At 38.3% G+C, this 21,968-nt stretch overlaps 1 protein-coding gene across 8 annotated transcripts in view; it reads left to right on the top strand.

The window, feature by feature from the left end:
* SGIP1 (SH3 domain GRB2 like endophilin interacting protein 1) overlaps positions 1–21,968 on the top strand; it is a 220,130-nt gene that overhangs the window by 73,748 nt on the left and 124,414 nt on the right. For all 8 annotated transcript variants that reach the window (XM_025355457.1, XM_025355505.1, XM_025355485.1 and 5 more), the window contains one exon: positions 17,384–17,447. In XM_025355457.1, the coding sequence (XP_025211242.1) occupies positions 17,384–17,447 (64 nt within the window). The remainder of the gene's footprint in view (positions 1–17,383; positions 17,448–21,968) is intronic.

The following is a 21,968-nucleotide window of genomic DNA, read 5'->3' on the forward strand; positions in this document are numbered from 1 at the left end:
TCACATTGATCATTGTTTAGAATATCAATTAACATGCTGTGCTATAATTCAGCAGAGCTACCAGACACTGTTGCTCTGCTTCGGGCTGCTGGCCTGAAGATAAAAGCTCTCCGGTTTTCTGAAGTATATGATGTTTCATTTCCCCTCTGGCAGCTCCCATTAATACTTATGTTTAACTTTGCCCCCTTGGCTCATTCTGATTTTCTGCTGTTTTTCTAGTATGGAAAAGGAGATTAACCTTAAAACAGGAGGGAGGAGGCATTGAGTGAGAGTGTGAGGGTCTCTTCAGTGTTGTATGGACTCGCCATGCCTTAATCTCACTTTTCCTTCCACTTCTTCATTTACTTTGCTGTATTTTTAGGGTGTTCGTGGTATTTATGACACATGCTCTTTTACAAGTATAGATGAGCAAATAAGTATTTAGTCGAGGATTTTGTTTTTGTTTTTGTTTTTGTTTCCTCAGTAATGGAAGAAGACTTAATTTAAGAGCTCCTGGTTTGGTCACTTATATCCCACAGGGATGAAGGTCACTTTTGATACTTGAGCCTTTGCTTGGCTTGGAGCCCTCTTCTCAGCATAGTGAATGTTCCATCTGCAGTCAGGACACTGAACTAGGATCACCAATGGGCACAAGATGAATGAGATAAGACGAATGTCTTCAATAGGCTTAAAATCTAAAAGAAGAAAGGCAATGTAAACTGTAATAAGAGGCAAAATTCGGTAAGTTTTATAATGAAGTCTTAAGTGAAATTTGGAAGAAAGGGAAAAATATCCATTTTGAAATCCAACTTCCAGCAGGTATAGTGAGGCATTTCTGAACCAGCTTGAGAAGGGGAAGGTTTCTGTGGCCAGTTTGAAGACAAGATCATCCAAAGAGAGAGTCATCCAAACAGAAGCAAATACGTAGACCACAAATGTGCAGACTTGTTTAGGGAATAGAAATAACTTTGGTTTGGTTTCAGAGTGGAGTGCTTAGAGTTACAGTGACAGATAAAACTGGAGAAATATAGCAGACCAGGTCCTAATGCCACACCAGCTAAGGAGTTCTGTGTTCTGGTGACTTCCTAACAGATTGAATTTTGCTGAAATCACAGAGGTTTGCACCACTTAAGCCAAATGGTAGAAGTGAACAAGATGTGTGGATGTATTTAGATGGCTAGCAACTCAACAGAAGGGACTAGAGCTAGCCTCTGGTTTCAACTGAGTTTCAGAGGAGAAATATCTGAGCCAACCTGACTAGGATGCTAGCAAGCTTTTGAATTCAGTATATAATTTATCTTGTAAATGTGACTATTTTAGAAAGAAACAAAATACATTTGTGGAGAGCACCACAAAATTAGCTTCATTCAGATTTGGCATTTGGACCTTGGCTTTTCTACAGACCCTGTTTCTAATGATATCTTATTCTGGGCTTTTTTTATTTTCATCGTTATTAAAGTCACCCTTTACTTTCCTTCTGCCTTTGAAGTTATAATCTCATCAGTTGAAAGTCTTTTTTAGAGCATTTAACAGAAAATTTAATCAAAATGCTAAGCCAAATTTCAACTAAAAAGTTATTAGCGTCACTGGAAATGTGAGTCAGATTTTCAGGTAACGCTATTCAGCCAAATAGGGTTCACTGCACTGTTCCAGACATTTAGAAAGTAAATAGATATATTTAGTGTAGAAGTAGATACAAAAACCATACTCAAAAAAACTAAAACTACTCTATATGCTAGAGTACTACAGAAACTAGGTATGAGTTTGTGTTCTCTCTAGGTGAAGATATCAACATTTACTTTTCTATGTGATTATATATAGTTATTTATTACACGTATATACCCACTCATATCTAATGAAGCAACTTGGTAAAGCATACTAAACTGAAGTAAAGGGATGAAAGTTTGAGACCAGGCTCGTCTAAAATTTTCTGTGTGGCTGTGTGCCTATTGTTTGAATTTCTTTGGAATTCAGTTTTGCTTGTCTTACCGAACCAGACATTCATCTCTTCCCTGATGTTATGTAATTTAGCTACTCATTAATTGTGTCTCATCATCGCCTCTTTCTAATCCTTCAGTAAAAGTCACCATACAAGAATAGGAACAACCAGCAGCTTTAGGGGAAAAAAGTAATTCAGTAAGTCATAGTATATATACATTTTTTAATTCCATCAATTTTAAGGATTATCCCGGGGTCAAATGTTACATTCATATTCAATTTCCCAAAAATATTTGTTGCACATAAAAGAATTAAATAATGGCATTTGCAGTTACCTGGATGGAACTGGAGACCATTATTCTAAGTAAAGTAACTCAGGAATGGAAAATCAAACATTGTATACTCTTACTTATTAGTGGGAGCTAAGCTACAACGATGCAAAAGCGTAAGAATGATGCAATGGACTTTGGAAACTCGGTGGGAAAGGGTGGGAGGGGGTGAGGGATAAAGGACTACAAATTGGGTACAGTGTATACTACTTGGGTGATGGATGCACCAAAATCTCAGAAATCAACACTAAAGAATTTATTCATGTAAACAAACACCACCTGTTCCCCAAAAACCTATGAGAATAAAAAATAAAAATTAAAAAACCAAAATATTTATTGTGATAAGTGATTGATTTTGCTAAGTTTCTGAATGCATGATTTATTTAGTCTTCATAATTAACCTGTGAGAGAAGATCCATTTTGTGGATATGGATGCTGAGGCTGAGAGAAGTATAAGTTTATTCATAGTAACATCAGGAGTAAATGGCAGAGCCAGTTAATTATGTGGGACTAGAGCTCAGGGCTGCAGAGAAGGGATAACAGGGTTTGAAAACAACAGCTAGTTGACTTCCAAAGAGCCAAGCTTCTTTTCTGCATATGCAGAGCTGTTGCTGGGGAGTGACTTCACAGCCAGGGACTTTGTTTCCAGTGTCTCACATGTAGGTGAGGCCACATGGTCCATAAGCCAAACTCCTGCTGGCCAACAGTATGTAAGCACAATTCTGTCTCTTCCTGGCTGAAGTGGTAAAGTATCTAAGGTGACATCCTCACATTCTCTTCCTTTTCCATGGCAATCTTGGAGGCCATGTCTCAAAGGTGATAGCTTCATGCGATGGGAGAAGCCCATGTGAACAGATTGGATAGATACAAGAAAGAAACCTAACAGCACTCCCTGCTGGTTTGGATGTGGAAAGGAAAAATCAAAGATACTTCTTAGGTTTCTGGATGGAGCATCTTGGAGGATGATGGCACCAGTTTACTTGGAGAGGGAACCCTGGCAAAAGAACTGGCTGGGGAGGAAGATGATGGATTCAGCTTCAGTTTATACATGCCTCATGTGAACACTGGATTGTCTTAATAGATTACTGAAAATTAAATAAGATGTTACAGAATCTTAGAGTCAATGTTATTCAACAGAAGGTGTCCTAGTCCACTTGTGTTGCTATAAGGAAATACCTGAGACTGGGTAGTTTAGAAGGAAAAGAAGGTTTATTTGCCTTTCGGTTCTGCAAGCTGCACAAGAAGCATGGCACCAGCATCTGCTTCCGGTGAGGACCTCAGGCTGCTTACACTCCTGGCAGAAGATGAAATGAAGCCAGTGTGTGCAGAGGTCACATGGCGAGAGAAAGCAATAGAGAGGAGGGGAGGAGGTGCCAGGTTCTTTTTAACAACCAGCTCTCATAGAAATTAACAGCTTGAAAACTCATTCACTGCTTTGAGAATGATACCAAATCATTCATGAGGGATCCTCTCCCATGACCCAAACACTTTCCACTAGGCACCACTTCCAACATGAGGGATCAAATGTCAACATGAGATATGGAAGACAAACATCCAAACTATAACAGAAGGAATCGGAAAGCACACTGTTAGATGATTTGCGAAGTGATGTGGATTTTCCTCCCCTTTCTGTATTAACAAAGGAAGAGAAAGACCTTACCATTTGAAATGGGTTGAACTCTTTACTTTTATATGATGTATACTATGACAGTTTACTATTTCTCCACTCTCAACTGAAATGGTAATAATAATTATATCAATAAATGATATTAATTTTTGCTTGGGTAGCACTTTATGTATATATCCAAACCCATTTTCTCATTTAATACGATAATCGTTAAACTGAATTCTTGAGAGATTAAATGATTTTTTTTTGACATTACACAGTTAGTGGTAAAGCTAAAATCTGATGTCATGTCTGACTGGCAATGTAACAAAACTCTGTGAGGGTTTGAGTTCAGGAATTATGGAGGTTTAAAAAGAAGGTTTAAAAAGAGGTTTAAAAATTAGTTTAAATCCCAATTAAGATTGTCAACGTTGGTATATTTACATATTGTCACAACTGGAAAACTCTGAAGTGCTAAAAACTCAGAATTGGCTTATTACTGTCAAAACTAGAACATTTCTAAGAGTTCAGGTGTTCAGCTGTTCTGGTAAATTAAATATTCTAGTTAGGGAGAGTTTGCATTTCATAACTCAAATACAGATAATAATTTAAATGCTAGCTTTTAAACAAGTATACAGCATAGCACTTTTAACACTAAAACAATACTCAATATAATTTTGTCTTTTGGTGTTGTAGAAAACATTCTATTTATTTAGCTTATCATAGTGAGTATTATAGAAATTAATTACTATTGTCCTAAAGTTTTCTAGCACTAGGTAATAGACATTGCTGATAGGGAAGAAAATCAGAGGATGTCACTTTCCTGTCCTACTTTGTCTACCTCTTTAGGACTTTCAATGACTGCCCATTCCACTTAGAATTTAAGTTTTTGTGTGTTTTGTTTTGTTTTGTTTTGTTTCTGAGTCAGAGTCTCACTCTGTCGCCCATGATGGAGTGGAGTGGTGCAATCTCAACTCATTGCAACCTCTGCTTCTTGGGCTCAAGGGATACTCCCACCTAAGCCTCCCAAGTAGTTGGGGTTACAGGTGCATACCACTACACCCAGCTATTTTTTGTATTTTTAGTAGAGATGGGATTTTGCCATGTTGGCCAGGCTGGTCTCCAAGTCATGAGCTCAAGCAATGTGCCCACCTCAGCCTCCCAAAGTGCTGGGATTACAGGCATGAGCCACTGCACCCAGCCTAAAATCTAAGGTCTTTAACTTGACTTTCTAAAACTTGCATGATTGACTCCTGGCAAGCTCACCTCATGTCACTCTTCACCTCAAACACCACGCAATAATGCATATATGCCCCTTTGATGAGTAGATAACTAAAGTGGGTACAGTGACCTAATGGAAAGAGTGTTTCAGGGTTTTAGTAACTGGTCTCTGATTGCACATAATCAGAGGGTAATATTAGATGTTGTATCTCTAGTCTAGAAAAGTCTCTGGCACGTGACAGATACTGAATAGGTTCCTTTTCTACTGACCACTGAATGAGAAGATGAAGAAATCTTCTGATAGTGATGCCAAATACTCCAGAGCTTGGATGACTCTAAGCATTGAATGAAATTCTGGAGTTACATCCGTGCCCAATACTGGACAACTGGTGAAGAAAATACTGACCAGTGATGAGAAAAATTATCATTCCATTCTTGCGAGGTGAATATGAGGACCTAGGATCTGAGAATCATTAGTAGAGCAACAAATATGTATTTAACTGTTTGAAATAGAAGATATGTACGTAAAGACAGAGAATAATGACATGATTGTTTACTCTAAAATTCTGAGGGAATGGCTTAATAAATCTGCAAGCCTGCCAAGGGTTAACTTTCCAAGAGAGTTGACTTGAGGAAAGACTAAGGGAGAGCAGGTGTTCACTGTAACTTGATGGATTTATGTGATCCAACAGGATGAATTTCACAACAGTGAATTTCTGTTACCTATTGTGATTTACAGCCAAAAGATGGATAGATGGAGGACAGATGGATAAATAGATCAATGGTCATTATTATTATAAATCTTACAAACAGGATCACTCTACATGCATCCTGGTAGCCTTTAAGGCCTCTCCAAAGAACTTAGAGTATATACTGCACATTTATTTTCCTTTAAAACCTTTTATTTCTATGTGTGTTTATCTGATGGCTGATTTTTTTCAAAAATAACTTCATATTTATATCTATAATTTTAACTTTTTAAACCATTTATATTCCTTTTTAGAAGTAGACTTCATAGATCCTTATTAAATAAAGTTGGCTAATAGCCTGTGGTGTATAGAAAGGGCAGTATCATGTAATCTCCTACTTTATCTACCTCTCTGCCTCCACATAGTAGGTTAGAATTAAACCAGAAGAATTCTAATGGGGGATATGTTCCAGCTTTTTTTTTTTTTTTTTTTTCCATTTTGAGATGGAGTTTCACTCTTGTTGCCCAGGCTGGAGTGCAATGGCATGATCTCAGCTCACCACAACCTCTGGCTCCCAGATTCCAGTGATTCTCCTGCCTCAGCCTCCCGAGTAGCTGGGATTACAGGCATGCACCACCACGCACGGCTAATTTTGTATTTTTTTTTTAGTAGAGACAGAGTTTCTCCATGTTGGTCAGGCTGGTCTCGAACTCCTGACCTCAGGTGATCCACCCACCTGGGCCTCCTAAAGTGCTGGGATTACAGGCATGAGCCTCCACCCCCGGGCCTCCCCCCCACCCTAAAAATGGAGTTTTGCTCTTGTTGCCCAGGCTGGAGTGCAATGGTGTCAACTTGGCTCACTGCAACCTCCATCTCTCAGTTTCAAACGATTCTTCTGCCTCAGCATCCTGAGTAGCTGGAATTACAGGCATGCGCCCCACTCCCGGCTGATTTTCTATTTTTAGTAGGGATGGGGTTTCACCGTTTTGGCCACGCTGTTCTTGAACCCCTGACCTCAGGTGATCTGCCCGCCTCAGCCTCCCAAAGTGATGGAATTACAGGTGTGAGCCACTGCGCACATCCACCAGCTTCCTTTTTAAATTGACCTTTGAATAAGTTAGGTTGAGCGATCAAATGATACATGTAATAAGAATTTATAGATTTTACGGAAGGACTGGCCCCCTATTCCCTGAATGAAATATAAAAGGGAAAGGGCATATAGAAAAGCATTTCTGGTATTATCCAGTTCATTTTCTTTTGAATTTCTTTTCTTGTGGAAAATGGAGGGTTTTTTAAACCTCATTTGGTTTGGTGAATTACAGTTCAATTGAATTTTTCTCTTTATGCCTAAAAAGTCTATCTGAGCAGGACCATTAATTTAAATGCTTTCTACAAGTCATTGTCAGGCCAGGGAGGGACTGGAGATAGAAGGATGTGAAGAAAATAAATGACTGTAGTAGGAGAAAATGAAGGAGAGAAAAAGAAAGTAACATTTTTACAGATCAAGGTTCTAAGGGAACAGGTCAAATTAATTTACCTAGTGTTTAAAGTATTCTCCTTCATGCAAAACTCGTGTGTCTCCCAAATAGGCTGGGCAGGAAACTCCAAATTGTGTGATACCCTAACCCAAGTAGAAGGAGCACTGACCTACTTTCAGATCACACTGGAAAGACCAACCGATCAATCGAAGTTTGTAACAGACGTGCACAAAGAGAAGGCTTCATCAAGGCTGTATTTGCCTGCTGCATGACAGAGTTACTTTTCCTGTTGTGAGTGTTTTAATCCCCACTTACCTTTTATGATAGATGTTAGTCAGTGACATTTCTTGAGACTGAGTTTGGTTTTGTTATTATTGCTCTAACCAAGAAAAGCTTGAGGTTTTGAAATTTTGATTATTTTCAAATTCTGATGTCATATTTTTATTTCTAAAGGAATAGAGTTATGAGGCTTCTGTATCATTTAGTTTCTTTTATGTGATCTGTTAAAAGAGCTGATTTCTAGTTGTTTTATAACTATCAAAATTCCCAGAAAAGCAGAAAAATCTGCATAAAGTGATGCTCAATATATTTTAGGTGTTGTACTGGGTTTTTACACTTATTTAAACCTTACAAAAACCTTTTATGATAGATAGCTGAGAAAACTGAGACTCAGAGAGGTCAAGAAACTTGTCCCAGGAAGGAGTGAAGATGACGTTTGAGATCTTTCTGATCTCAAAGCTCAGACTTTACAACTATGTATACTTCCTGTGGATCTTTGTACTATTCTTATAGCTTAACAGAAGTTGACCACCTGCTTAAAATTATTCCCAATTATATTCAACTTCATCATTACATTAATATTGGCACAGCAAACACCAAGTCCCTTTGTAGCAAACCTATTTCACGACCATCTTCTTTAACATTTTCTTCTATGTTACCAAAAGAACAAATATTTCTTTTTTTAAAAGTCAATTTTAGCACCTTGAAGTTCATAATTGCCCTCTAGAAATCCTCATTTCAGTGTTTCAGCATGATTTTTTATATATCAAATCTGAATTCAAGTTGTCATTTATCTCAGACCCTTTTGCAATTCATTGCTAATGGCGTGTGTCCTTAAGATTTCTCCCAAAAGGTTCAGTGCTCAGCTCAGAATGATGAGGTATTGTAGAGAGGTTTTGTGCATACTAAGTACAGAGATTACCTGGATTTCCTTTAAGTCAAGTAAAAATGTAGGTGAAGCATTCATACCAAAACCACATGCTGACCAACTTTGAACAGGGAGGCTGAGGCAGGACAATGGCATGAATCCGGGAGGTGGAGCTGGCAGTGAGCCAAGAAGATCATGCCACTGCAGTCTAGCCAGGGAGACAGAGCGAGACTCCATCTCAAAAAAAAAAAAAAAAAAGAATTGCAAATCTGTAGAACGGCTTGTAAACATTTACTGAATGACTGCCTTGCACCAGGTACTGCTAGACACTGAACTCTACATTTTCTACTTCCTGGCACTTGCCTTTATGAAGCATCTCTTCTACCCTAGGCAGCAGTCTGTGCATGGGAAATCAGAAATATCATAGAAAATCATTGGACCAACTGGCCTCCATCTTAACTGGTTTTATGTCTTTCTGTAAGAATTTCTGATGACAAAGAATCTGAATTGGATTACAGTGACTATATTGAAAACCTAGAGGGAAAGCTGATACACAAAGCGCCTTAATCTTTTCTGACAGAAATACAGTGAGCATCATAATGAAAAGAGATAGCCAGTCTAGAGTTGCTGTCAATATGCGGCATTGTGCCCAGGGCAATTAAATGTGCCTGTTTTTTATTACTGAGACCAAATATTTGGCCTGGGTTCCTGCAGAAAATAAGTAATTCCATTACATGTGATTCACCTTTGAGTAACCCTCCAAGTTAATGAAGACTCAAGCTGAAAATTTATATTTATTACAGAAATAATCCATTTAGCAAATATTTATTGGGTCTCTTTATGTTCACTGGGCAGCATATAAAGATTTAAACTTGCAAAATACCGCCTTTGTGTATAAGAAATGTGCAGCCTAACTTGCCTAAAAATCTCTCTCCAGTTTTTCAAACAAAAAATCACATTCCTGTTTTTTTGTTTTTAATAAGAGGATAAAATGAATTGTGATGAGTAACAAAAGCTATTCCAAAGTCATGAGGAGCCTGGACTCTGGAGTCAGGCAGAGGGTGTTTTAAAATGTGTTCTGCTATTTATCACCTGTACGACCTGGCATCAGGTGCTTCTCATGTGCCATGATATAGAATCAATATGACAATAGCTCCCATCTCATTAAATTGTGTTGGACTGAGATAAGAAAGTTCCTGATAAATTCCCTGAAACATCACAAGTACTCAGTACATTATGTCTATTAATTTTTTTATGATATATGTTTTGGGCTAAATTGAGTTTTTATTGTATCATTGTGCACATTTCCCACCTAAAATGTGATGAGGTCTCAGCACATCCCTCACTCTGAGTCTCTGCTCTCTGGCCAAAGGCCTGTGTATTCAGATTGGTGCATCTGGTATAGTTTGGGGCTCCTTCTCCTCCTTCCCTAATACATCTATATACACAAATAAATATCAAAAAGTTGGACACCAATGGAATGTAGATTTCAAACATCAATAAAAGTCATTAGCTTTTAAAAAAATGGTTATATAAACACCAAGCAGCTTTTAAAGAAATTGTTAAACAAACATTGATGACATGTCTTCTGTGCACTAGGTACTGCAATAATCATCATGACCACTCTGAAAGAAGTTGCTTGACTCTGGAGCCAAACAGACCTAGCTCAACATCTTGGCCTTGTTACTCATTTGTTTAGTGACTGTGAAAGAGAAACTTACTCACTTTGAGTCTGTTTCTTAATCCAAAGACAGGGAGTTAGTAATACCTTCTCAGGTTGTTGAAAGAATTGGTCTGCTTTAAAGTGTTTGGCACAGTGTCTGGCACATGCAAGGTTCTCAGTAAACAAGAGTTGCCTTTCCCTCACCCCTAGTGATTACAGAGAGATTGTCTCTCCAAACCTCCTATCTTGTGAAAACACGAATCTTATATGGAAAGTACCACAGTATCTCTTAGACTCTCTATCAATGTTGCTGGAAAGCAGTCAAACTGGGTTTCAAACCCAGATCTTTGGATTCTGAGTAAGGTCACATATTTTGCTCCCTTCCACCCTGTCACCCTACTTCAGTTTTTGGAAGCATGATTTGCATGCTTCTGGGGGAGATATGTGAGGAACAGATCGCATTCCACTATTAACTGGGTTCTACATATTGATCCTAAAGCACGGTCATTGCCAACATATCTCCTCTTCTTAGAGCTCCTCTTCTTCTCCAGAGCTCTAGATCACTCCTTAGAGCTGGCTTTGTTCCTAGTCATTGTCTTGTCCAAGCTCTGTTTAAAAGCACAGTGAGTGATGGAAGGCAGGAGGAGCAAATGCACCCTAGGAATATGATCTCCAAAAGTGGTGCCTTTTCAACAATTTTAAAGGCAGTACATTTATATGGAGGTTCTAACACCACAATAAAGAGCTTTTAGAGAAAGCAATGTGCATCTAGACTATGAGGTGAGTAAGGAAGGTGGGCAAAAAAGAAGTGCTTTCAAAGACAGAACACCCTCTCCCGCAGGTTCTGCCTGCCCCAGTGTTAGAACCTGGCTTTGTCTTTGACTCTTTTCTGGTTTGTACCTGCCCCACCTCTCTTCCCACCCCAGTCCCTTTAAGTTAGCTTGGGTGGTAAGCCCATTTCTGCTAAGATGTTGTTAAGAAGGTGACCATTCTACATTTGGCCTCTCCATGTTGTTCTGTTACCAGCTAGCAATGGAGTGGTAGGAATACAGGACAAGGAGAGAAAGGAGGAGTTATTGGCAGGACTCTCCATTTACACTTCTAGGAGACAGCATCGTGGGTTAAGGCCAGCAGCATCTTGTGTCTAGTCCTCAGCTTCTGCCTACAGAATGCAAACACTTCAGTGTCTTCTGTTAGGGACTCAGCTCCAGGAGTTTGACCTCCACTTGGCAATCTACAGAAACAGTCATCATTTTTATGGACAAAAATATTTCGGGTATGTTTTAAAAATAAAATAAAATAGAAATAAAACTAAACAAGCAAAAACTCTGTAGGTTCTTTGGAGTATCAGACTTTGATGTTTTACCTAAAATTAGTATAGAGTCCAAGTTTCCTTTTTTTTAAAGCCTTCCTCTAAACAATTCTCCTTTCAGTGTAAAATTTAAAAGTGGCTCAAATTCAAAATTTGATGTTTATTTAATGAATCCCTACAATTCCTATCAGTTGTACTCAGGAGAAAAGAAAATGGATAAAGATAGTTTATTTTTTCTGCTGTACAGTTTCTTCTTCACCTGCAGGTCTGTATACTTTTAAAGTCAGGACATTCTAAGGTACTTCATGGGCTTTTTTTTAGTTAGTTTAGGGAAGCTCCAGAAAACAACACCAGTAAACACACTAATTTTTGTTTCAAATTAAGAGAGTTATTTTTTAAAAGTTTTTTTTAAAAAATGATGTTCAAACTGTTTTTGACCTGCAGTCTATCATAATGTACTAGCCGTTCTGACACTGTTATAAAAATACTACCCAAGACTGGGTAATTTATAAAGAAAAGGGGTTTAATTGACTCACAGTTCCACATGGCTGGGGAGGCCTCAGGAAACTTACAATCATGGTGGAAGGCGAAAGGGAAGCAAGGTCCATCTTACATGGCAGTAGATGGTGGGGGGGAGAGAGAGAGAGAGAGAGAGAGAGAGAGAGAGAGAGGAGGGGGAATGTGCCACACTTAAAGCATAAGCTCTCGTGAGAACTCCCTCATTAGCATGGGGGAAATTGCCCCCATGATCCAATCACCTCCCACCAGGTCCCTCCCTTGACATGTGGGGATTACAATTCCAGATGTGACTTGAGTAGGGACATAGAGCCAAACCATATCACATAAAAAATGTATTTTATATCACCATCCAATTTGGCCAAGAGTTTCATGAAACAGTATTTATGCACGTTTTTCTGTTTCATTTTAAAATAGAGGTTTTGCCCTAACAAACTGCCTTCATAAGCTTCCAATGGGGCCTTATTTGCAGTTTGAAAAGGGGACTGAGAAATAGTGCCTCTCTTTTAATACAATTGCACAAATGGTTTTAAAGAATGTTCTTTTCATGCGGCATGGGGAGGTGAAAATAAACAAGATGCCCGCATGGATGGAGCTGCTGACTTCATGGAGTTCACCATCTAGTGGGATTAATATAATATTGTGATTTTAGGAGAACAGATCAAAGGAGCAAGCATCATGACAAAAATGCATTTGCTTATGAAAAGCTTTTTTGCAAACATCTGACACATGAGCAAGAAAAGCTGGATGTCCTGTTGTAAATTCTCATGGAAATATTACTTTCTTGATACTGAAGGTTACTATGAACAGGAATTCGTGACTGTATTGATTTCTTTACTAAATATTTGACAACTTTTTTTGGCAAAACAAAACAAAAACAAAAGCAGTAACATGTGCCACAAACTTTTAAGCCAATCTGCCTTGTTTCTTTCTTTTCTTCCCCACTTATTCCCCTCCTTGTCCTCCCTTGTCACAGAATAATCAGGCTTGAACTATTCCATTTCTGTTTTATCATGGTAAAATACAAACAAAATAAAATTTTCCATTTTGACCATTTTAGAGTGTAAATCTCAGTGGTATGTAGTACATTCTCAATGTCGTGCAACATAACCACCATCAAGTTCCAGAACTTTATATCACCCCAAAAGGAAACCTGTACTCATTAAGCAGCCACTCCCCTTTCCCCGTTCACTCAGCCTCGCTCAACCTCCAATCTGCTTTCTGTATTAATCAATTTGCCTACTCTGGAAATTTCATATAAATGAAATAATGCAATATGTGGCTCTTTGCATTTGACTCTCTTCATTTAGCATAGTATTTTCAAGGTTCATTCATATTGTAGCCTGTATCAGTACTTTATTCCTTTTTATGGCTGAATAGTATTCCATTGCATGGCTAGGCCACATTTTGCTTATTCATTTATCTGTTGATGGAGAGCTATTTCATTTTAAAAGGAATTTCATTCACAAGATAATTAGAAACTAAATGATTGGGCATATCTTTACAGCTTTTATTACATATGTATTATAAGCAGAGTCTGAAGGTTTTTGAAGAAATCTGGTGTTTCTGTAGGAGCCTGAGTATGAGAAGTACTCTGTATTCAGAAGTTCATGAGATTGTGCTGGGTCTCACCTATAAATTCAGGATTTTTCTGCATACATATGATGAATGAAACCACATTGGTGGATGAAATCACGCTCAGAAAAGGATGTAGAAGTGCCTAGGACAAAGCCCTGAATAACCCCAACATTCTGGGGAGTACTGGAGTAAGAGTAGCCTCCTGTTTCCTCACTGGGGATGAAGATAATAAAACTTAACTTAGGCAAACTCTCAGACTCACTACTTTAGGGAAAAATACCACCTACTTTTTCACAAAGTTTGTAAGAGATTTAAATGAGGCAACATATGCAACCAGTGCCTGGGCAATAGGCAGGACCTCAGCAGTGGTAGCTGGTAGCATTCCAATGACAAAACTTCTTCCCATTCTGTATTTTTGACACTATCACTATTATCTATTTCTACGTATATTGCTTTATTTATCTTATCTGGTAAGATATTGATGGCATTTGTCTGGTAACATTATAACCGGGCTGCCTAGTTTGTATATGTGCTGCCGAAGCGAGCACACGGGCTGCCTAGTTTGAAATAAGTTTTCAACCTTTTAAAAATCCATTTATACTTAATGTGTGTGTGTGTGTGTGTGTGTGTGTGTGTGTGTGTGTGTGGTTGTTTCCCACAACACCAAAAGAAGCTAAAGAAATCTGAATTCGGTGGAGAAGTTAGGGGCACAGGACAGACACACAGTGTGGCTGATGAATTACAGCAGTTTTGGATTCAGATAGGAAAGTGTTCTCAATTCCATAGCTTGGGAGAGAACCATTCTAACCCCGGATTATTAAGACAGTAAAATTCTTTCCCTTTAGATGACTTTGTTTTGATGTTGGCAAGAGAAAAGGCATTGCATTTCTTAAAGGACACTTAGTTTTTGCCCTCCCATTTTTGGTAAAAAAATAATTGATAAAAAATTTATGCTCCACCCCAGATGTAATTATACTGTAATTGTAACTACCTGAAGTGGAGAATCATTGGATATAGTGTTTTTAAAACTTATCAGATTATTGAATATAGTGTCTTAAATTTGTTATTCCTGTAAGATCCTTGACTATTGTTGCTCTCTGTTGAAGAGTTTCAGTATTTTTTGGTGAATTCTCAAAAGACATGAGTACACCTGTCTTCACTCAATTTTAACGCAGTTGTTGCGATTGTTTTCTCCTTGGATCTTCTAAAAGATTCATTAAGGTATGAAAAACTGACTTTCATAACTTCATTTGCTTTAGTCTTTCAGTTTCCTTCATATTTTTTGTAAACTTCTTAAACCTTTCCACTTTTGAAGAAGTAAAATATTTTCAACCTTTTTTTTTTTTTTTTTTTTTTTGAGATTAAGTCTCACTCTGTCACCCAGGCTGGAGTGCAATGGCATGATCTTGGCTCACTGCAACCTCTGCCTCCCAGGTTCAAGCAATTCTCCCACCTCAGCCTCCAAAGTAGCTGGGACTACAGGTGTGTGCTACCACACCAGGTTAATTTTTTGTGTTTTTAGTAGAGACAGGGTTTCACCATGTTGGCCAGGCTGGTCTCGAACTCCTGACCTCAAGTGATTCACCCTCCTCAGCCTCCCAAAGGGCTGGGATTACAAGCATGAGCCACTGAGCCTGGCCCAACATTTTTTTCTTATTCAACAATTTGATTAGGGCATTTTTTTCTAGAATTTCACATCTTTGGTGTATTTCTATTTATATTCTATGTATAAGTGTATTTCATGTGTTAAAAACATGATTTCCAGTGAAAGTAAAGCTACAGATATAGGCATGGCATTTTGTGAAGATGTGCAGATTCTTTCGTCTCTTATTATTGGCTGATTTGTTATAGGCTGAGAGGCTGAAACATAAAGGTGATGTAACTTATATTAAGCTATGCAATTAGAACTGATGCTGGGAATGGACTCTCTGCCTCCTGGATCCTGATTCGGTGCATTTTTTTTTCACTGGGAAGTGGACAACTCATGATGTTCATGACCTAGTTCATGTTGGCTATTGTCCAAACTTGGTGGTCAAAACCAGCACAGGGTCTATGGAAAACTACTATTTCCCGTTCTGTTACCAATTTAATACAAAGAGTACTGGAATGTGTGTATATTTTCTGATATATTTGGTAAGGCATGCTATTTTTTATATCTCACAGGTCAAGTTACAGGAAATAACACACTTGAAACCCTGAGATGATAATAGCATTGGTTTTATAGTCCTGTAAAAACCAGTGGTGATTGCTGAATATGGCATTCATTGTGAGCTCAAAGCTAAATCAGAAGCAAAGAAAAGCCAATTAGGAGACTTGAAACCCAAGGAAAATTGTAGGGATAGACTGATGATTATGTAACTATGATACTTTGTCCTTATAAGGGAATAAGACATTTAGAGGTGAGAAAGAAATTTTTAATAAACAAAATAAAAAATAAAAGGGGAGAAGATGTTTCTAAATATTATGGGTGGGTAGTTTTAAATGTCAATATGTTTTCCTATAAACTCATCATGTGGTAAGTAACGGAAAATAGTTTTATGTGGGAGGAGTTTTTAAAAAATTGACATTTTAAAGACCTAAATGTCTTAAATGGATGACTATTAAAATACAAAATTAGACGGAACAGAGACATTTTGAAGATTGTATTTGAGTAGTATCCTAAGAGGCAGATAATGAATGACTCAGATAATCTGAGTGGTTTGGGCTGACTCACATGTTTTGGAAAAACGTATCATCAACTCACTGATTCTGTCATTGTTTTTCCCTTTGTTCCACCTGGCAGTATCAAACAAATCTGAAATATCAGTGACTCTCTCAGCTCCAATTTCTCAAGAAGACTTTCCAAACCACCAATAACAAGTCTAAGGTTTGAATACATAAACATTTAATTTATTTGAATAATACTCACTAACAGACGCAGAAGGCATGTCTGTAACTATGGATCATGTAGGGGGTGGGAAACCCAAACAGCTTTGACAGGATGAGTAGAAAAGAACCAAGACTGTACTTGGCTTGTCAGGATGGAAGAAAAGGGCTTTCTTAGCTAGTGCTGCTTGAATGGTGCTTCCTGGAAGACATTTTAAATCACAAATATTATCTGGACTTAAAAATGAGGGAGCCTCGGCCTTTGTTCAAGAAAGGATCACAGTCTACTAGGGAAACTGACACAGAAACTAATAGGTGATACCATTTGATATATCCTACATATAAGAGCAACATTTTGGGGGGGAACACAGAATAATCAGTGTCTTACGCCTCCAGGATTAAGAGGCCCTACAGAAGGAGTGGCATTTGTCCTGGGCCTTAAAGGATGAATTGAAATTCTAAATGTCCACAAAATAGGGAAAGCATTTCAATCACAAGTAAGGACCACACAAGAAAGAAAGAAATACAGGAGTGCAAATTTTGGGGTGTGTTCAGAGAATGGTTAATAATTCAGTGCAGCCACAGACTGGAGAAAGTAGTAAAAGATAAGATGGGAATACGGGACACAGAGATGTGTCAGATCTGTGCAGTTCTCTTGGCATACGTCACATGATCTCTGTCTTGGCATTATCCCAGTCTAAAGAATATGTCTAACCTGAAAATGGCTATTCTTCTAAATCTGTGATTTGACTTCTTGGCAGAACCCCAATATGGGTGATGAATAACAGTAGTCTAAGAAAATCTTACAATCTTTTCTATACCCATGCATCCTTGTGTTGCTTATAGTGCTAAGAACTTATGGTGTGAAGTCCTTGATAAATAACTACTGAAAAATGTATTAATGAGTCATATGAATATGCAAACACACATACCTATACATACAACTTCAGAAACTTCATTGCTTTCTAAACATTCAAGTCTAACTGGTGTGTTACAACTTTCAAAATATGTTCAGTTGAATGTTGCTGAGAGAGTTTTTGACCCTTTGCTGTTTTCCCACAGGATTGAAAAAACGTACAAGGAAGGCCTTTGGAATACGGAAGAAAGAAAAGGACACTGATTCTACGTATGTACTTTAGGAGTTTGCCTCCTCGAAGAAGCTATTTGCATAAGAGATGCTCTTGTCACAGTCAATATAAGATTGCCACACAGTTTTCTCAGATATTATGTACTATTTGCTTTCCCCGTTTCTGAGTAAATTGTAATTATTCAATATAAACAGTTCTTAGATTTACGCTAAAAAGGTAAAAATTTTTCATCACGTGTTCAGTTTTTTATCTTGTGTTTCTTTCTTTTCTTTTTAAATCATTATACTTCCCAGCAGTCTCAGGAGGCAGAAAATGTGACTGTTAATTTTATGAAGGATAAAAGGAATTCATTTCCACATATAGGGTTGAGCCTATGATCTGAACTAAAGAAATAACAAAACACCTGTTTGGATAGATTAGACCTAGCCAGAAACAGAAATGTAGACTATATAACATCTCAAAGCTCTTACTTGAGATGCCAAGATTTTGTACAAGCCGAATTGTAAATCAACCAACAGAATTCAGGAATGATTGGATATTTAGCGGTGAATAAGAAACAAAAGCCAGAAACAACTATGGGGGTGCTTTTACATATTTAAGTGATCATATCCAAGAGAATTAGTTCCCCACAGACACTGATAGACCCTGAAAATGTCCAATGACATAACAGTTTCATTCCACTAACTTCCTTCCACGTATTTGACCATCTTGAATTCTCCTGCAGAAGTATTTGGCTCTGACACAAAATCTCAGTTGCCTTTTGGAGCCAAGCAGGTAACTTACATACGTGAAGTCCACTGGCCAGGAACTTGAGACTCCAGCCCAAGACCAGTGTAGGGAGAGCACAACTATTCAGCTGCAGGTGGTTGTGACCAGGTAGAAATGCAGATCTGATGTAGCTTGCTGTACATCAGAATGGAACCCATTATACCCCTCATTTGGCTAGAATCTCTGAAAGAAAGTTAGAAAAAGGGAACAGCAATAGTTGTATGGGCATAGGTGAAAATGAAGAAAGCCACATTTATTCTCGCCTTTAGCTTTTCATTCTGTATATTTTTATCATGCATAAATTTTATCACAAGATCCTGAGTATTTCCCTGAGCCTTTGTCCTTTAAGAATTTATGATTCATGAGACAAAATATCTACTACACAAATTAAAGTATTGTTTATACAACTAATGAGGTAACATATTTGAAATGACTCATATGGTACCTAATACTTAGTAAATGCTCAGCAAATGGCAGCTGCTGGTACTCTTATCATTACTGACACAAATTAATATGTGTAAGTTCCTTACAAGCAACTAAGATGGGATTTCATGGGAATTTGAGGGTGAAAAATCTCATATTTGGATTGATGATCAGTGATGCTTCAGGGTCGGGGAGGAGACTTGAGTTTGGCCTTCAAGAAGATGAGGATGTGTATTTCATGCAAAGAGAACAACAAAAGCAAAAGCAGAAAGGTAGAAAAGTCCACTAGGCATTTATTGACAAGACAAATGGGGCAGTTTGTCTACTTGGGAGTTACAGGTAAAGGTGATAATGGAAGGCAAGGCTGGAAAGGAGACCAGGACCAGAGAGGAAGGGCCTTAAGTACCAGGCTCAGGTGTGTGGGCTACTTCCATAGGCAGTGGGCCACCTTGAAACCTTGAAAGTTTTTTAAGCCAAAGAGTGTAAAGGATTGGGGGGACGAAGTTATTTTTTGTCTAGATGCCAAATATTAAGTTCTTATATTTTCTTTTTTCATTTTCTTTTGTAACTATTTATTTCATGGATATTACATTTACTGTTGTCCTACAAATTTTTCTAAATAACTAAGTTAGGAATATTTTTCTGAGGATTATATAAATTACATTGTTTCTTAAGAAGTTTGCCATTTTCTAATCATTAGCCACCCAGAATATGTGATGATGCCTTCACTAGATCAGAAGACCTGGGCTGTAGTCCCAGCATGGCCCAAACTCCATGGCTTTGGGAATTACCCTTTATTTGCTGGGCCTCAGTTTCCACACCTGTAAACAACAACAAAGAAATTTACACTAAATGGAATCGAATTTCCCTAAAGGACCAGACACTATGTGAGTCATATAAGGGAAGGCATTATAGGATTCGTAGTGCCAGGTGTTGTGTGGGACACTATTCGATGGATCTCAGGAGAACATCGTTAACAGAAACTAAATCCATTTCTGAAGGAAGACAATGTCTGTAACTGACTGCACCAGAGATTTCTGGCATGCGAGGAAAGTTAAAAAGGAAAAAGCTTTCTTGAGAGAGAAGAGGTTGAACAATCTCTCCAGGGCAGGCTGCACTAATTTACATGTAGCCAAAGCACTACTCTTCCATCACCATTTCTGAAGTTATTAAAATAACTGAGTTATTCCTCGCAGCTATGGGTAGAGGCCAAATATCTCTCTGAGGTACTCTAATAAGACATTTGTTTAAAGAATCCCAAGTATCCTTCGTTAACTTCTTATCATTTGAGAGTCCCAAATTACTTACGTGATAGCAAAATAGCTGAAGCTGGTTCCACCATCAGTAATGGTCAAAGAAAAAGCTGTTTAGTATGTTTAGTATAAGCCTTTGCTTTTCATGAACTCCCTAATGCTTTCATGAACTCTGTAATTTGATCACATATCATTCTCGGAAAAGAAATCATAAATGCAAAGGGGTTGGGAAAGCGCTCTAGCAATTTGCTGTCCCTTCAGTTTTAGTAAATGCTTATGTTTGTCTGTGATCATTGAAACCTTGTTGATGCAAACTGTTTTTCAGGGCTGCTACAACTCACTATGGGTTGCTCAGCAACCTGCTAGGGTAGACACCAGAACCAACTTCAGCTGATTGAACCTCCTTAGATGTACAGTGGGCTTATGACCAGAGTTTCCTGATTTGATCATCATTGCAGCAGCTGGTAGGGGAAGGGAGAGAGCTTGTGCTAAGTGGCAGGCCCTGTGCAGGGCATATGTTGCGCTGATATCCTTTTTAGTCTTCCTAGTAATTAAATAACGTTAGCAGCAATACGTCAATTTTAAAGAGAAATATCAGTGCCAAAGGAGGTTAAGTAATTTTCTGAAGGCTACTCAGAAACTAAGACTTGGAGCCCATATTCTAGTCTAAAATCCAGTGTCTGTGCTTTCATCACCGAAAAGAAAAAATATCAATGGGTAGAATTAAAACCCAGACAAATAGGAGGGTTAAAAAAAAAAAAAAAAAGACAGTAGTTACAAAAGGTAACTGAAACTTTTAAAAATAGATCCCAAAAGTCCATGGTAGATGATTCTTTTTAAAATAGAAATTGGCAAATACAATAAGTCTGCCATGAAAAAGAAAAAAATTGTTTTAAAATACAATATAAAACCTCACTACAGGGGGTTAGAAGGTGAAATTAGAACACATACCCAACTGTCTGAGGCTGCTAAAATCTCTTCACTCCCTATCCTGGGTTATATTGTATAAAAATTATTATTCTAGAAAACATTTAATGAGCATTTACTATGTTCTGTGGACTGTTTCAGGTTCTTATGTTAGTCCACTGAATCCTCTAATAGCCCTATGGGGTATATACTGTTATGCTGGCTATTTTATAACTGAAGAAACCGAGGAAAAAAGGGGTGAAGTAACTTGCCCAAGCTTCTGCAGCTAGGAAATTGACACTGGTTGATCCCAGGCAGTCTGGCACTGGAGCCGGTGCCCTTAGCCACCATGCTCACTGACTCCATAAGACACATGAGCCACATTTCCATTAGTAGAGAAGACAAAGGATCAGAATAGGACTCCAGTGCCACTATGTACAATCACAGTTTCTCTGATTAAAAATTGTGAAAGACCATCCCAACAGCTGCAATAAGCATGAGGTCAAGTGCCTCCCGTTTAAGATCCCCTACTGATAGGACCTTGTACCTGGATCCACAGTGGGCAACACCACAGCCAGGCCAATCTCTGAGCTTTTGCCGCATCTATTGCTTGCGGTTCCAAAGGCATCCACACATGGATCAGTGCCTCTGAATACATCCTACCCAAAAGTTGATGCAATCACCTTTCTCCCAGCTCCGTTAGTAAGGTTGGAATCCTAGTAAGAAATACTCATATATAGAGACCTTAAGTCCTAGTAAGTTGAAGTCCTAATAAGAAATACTCAGTATATTCTTCAGGCACCATAGCTCACACCTGTAATTCCAGCACTTTGGGAAGCTGAGGTAGGTGGATTATCTGAGGTCAGGAGTTCGAGATCAACCTGGTCAACATGGTGAAACTGCTTCTCTACTAAAAATACAAAATTAGCTGGTCGTGGTGATGCATGCCTATAATCTCAGCTACTTGGAAGGCTGAGCCAGGAGAATCACTTGAACCTGGGAGGCAGAGATCACAGTGAGCTGAGATTGTGCCATTACACACCAGCCTGGGTGACAAGAGCAAAACTCCGTCTCAAAAGAGAGAGAGAGAGAGAAAAGAAGGAAGGAAGGAAGGAAGGAAGGAAGGAAGGAAGGAAGGAAGGAAGGAAGGAAGGAAGGAAGGGAGGAAGGGAGAGAGAGAGAAAAAAAAGAAAGAAAGAAAAAAAGAGA

The sequence above is a fragment of the Theropithecus gelada genome, chromosome 1 (assembly GCF_003255815.1).
Source record: "Theropithecus gelada isolate Dixy chromosome 1, Tgel_1.0, whole genome shotgun sequence".
Lineage (NCBI taxonomy): Eukaryota > Metazoa > Chordata > Mammalia > Primates > Cercopithecidae > Theropithecus > Theropithecus gelada.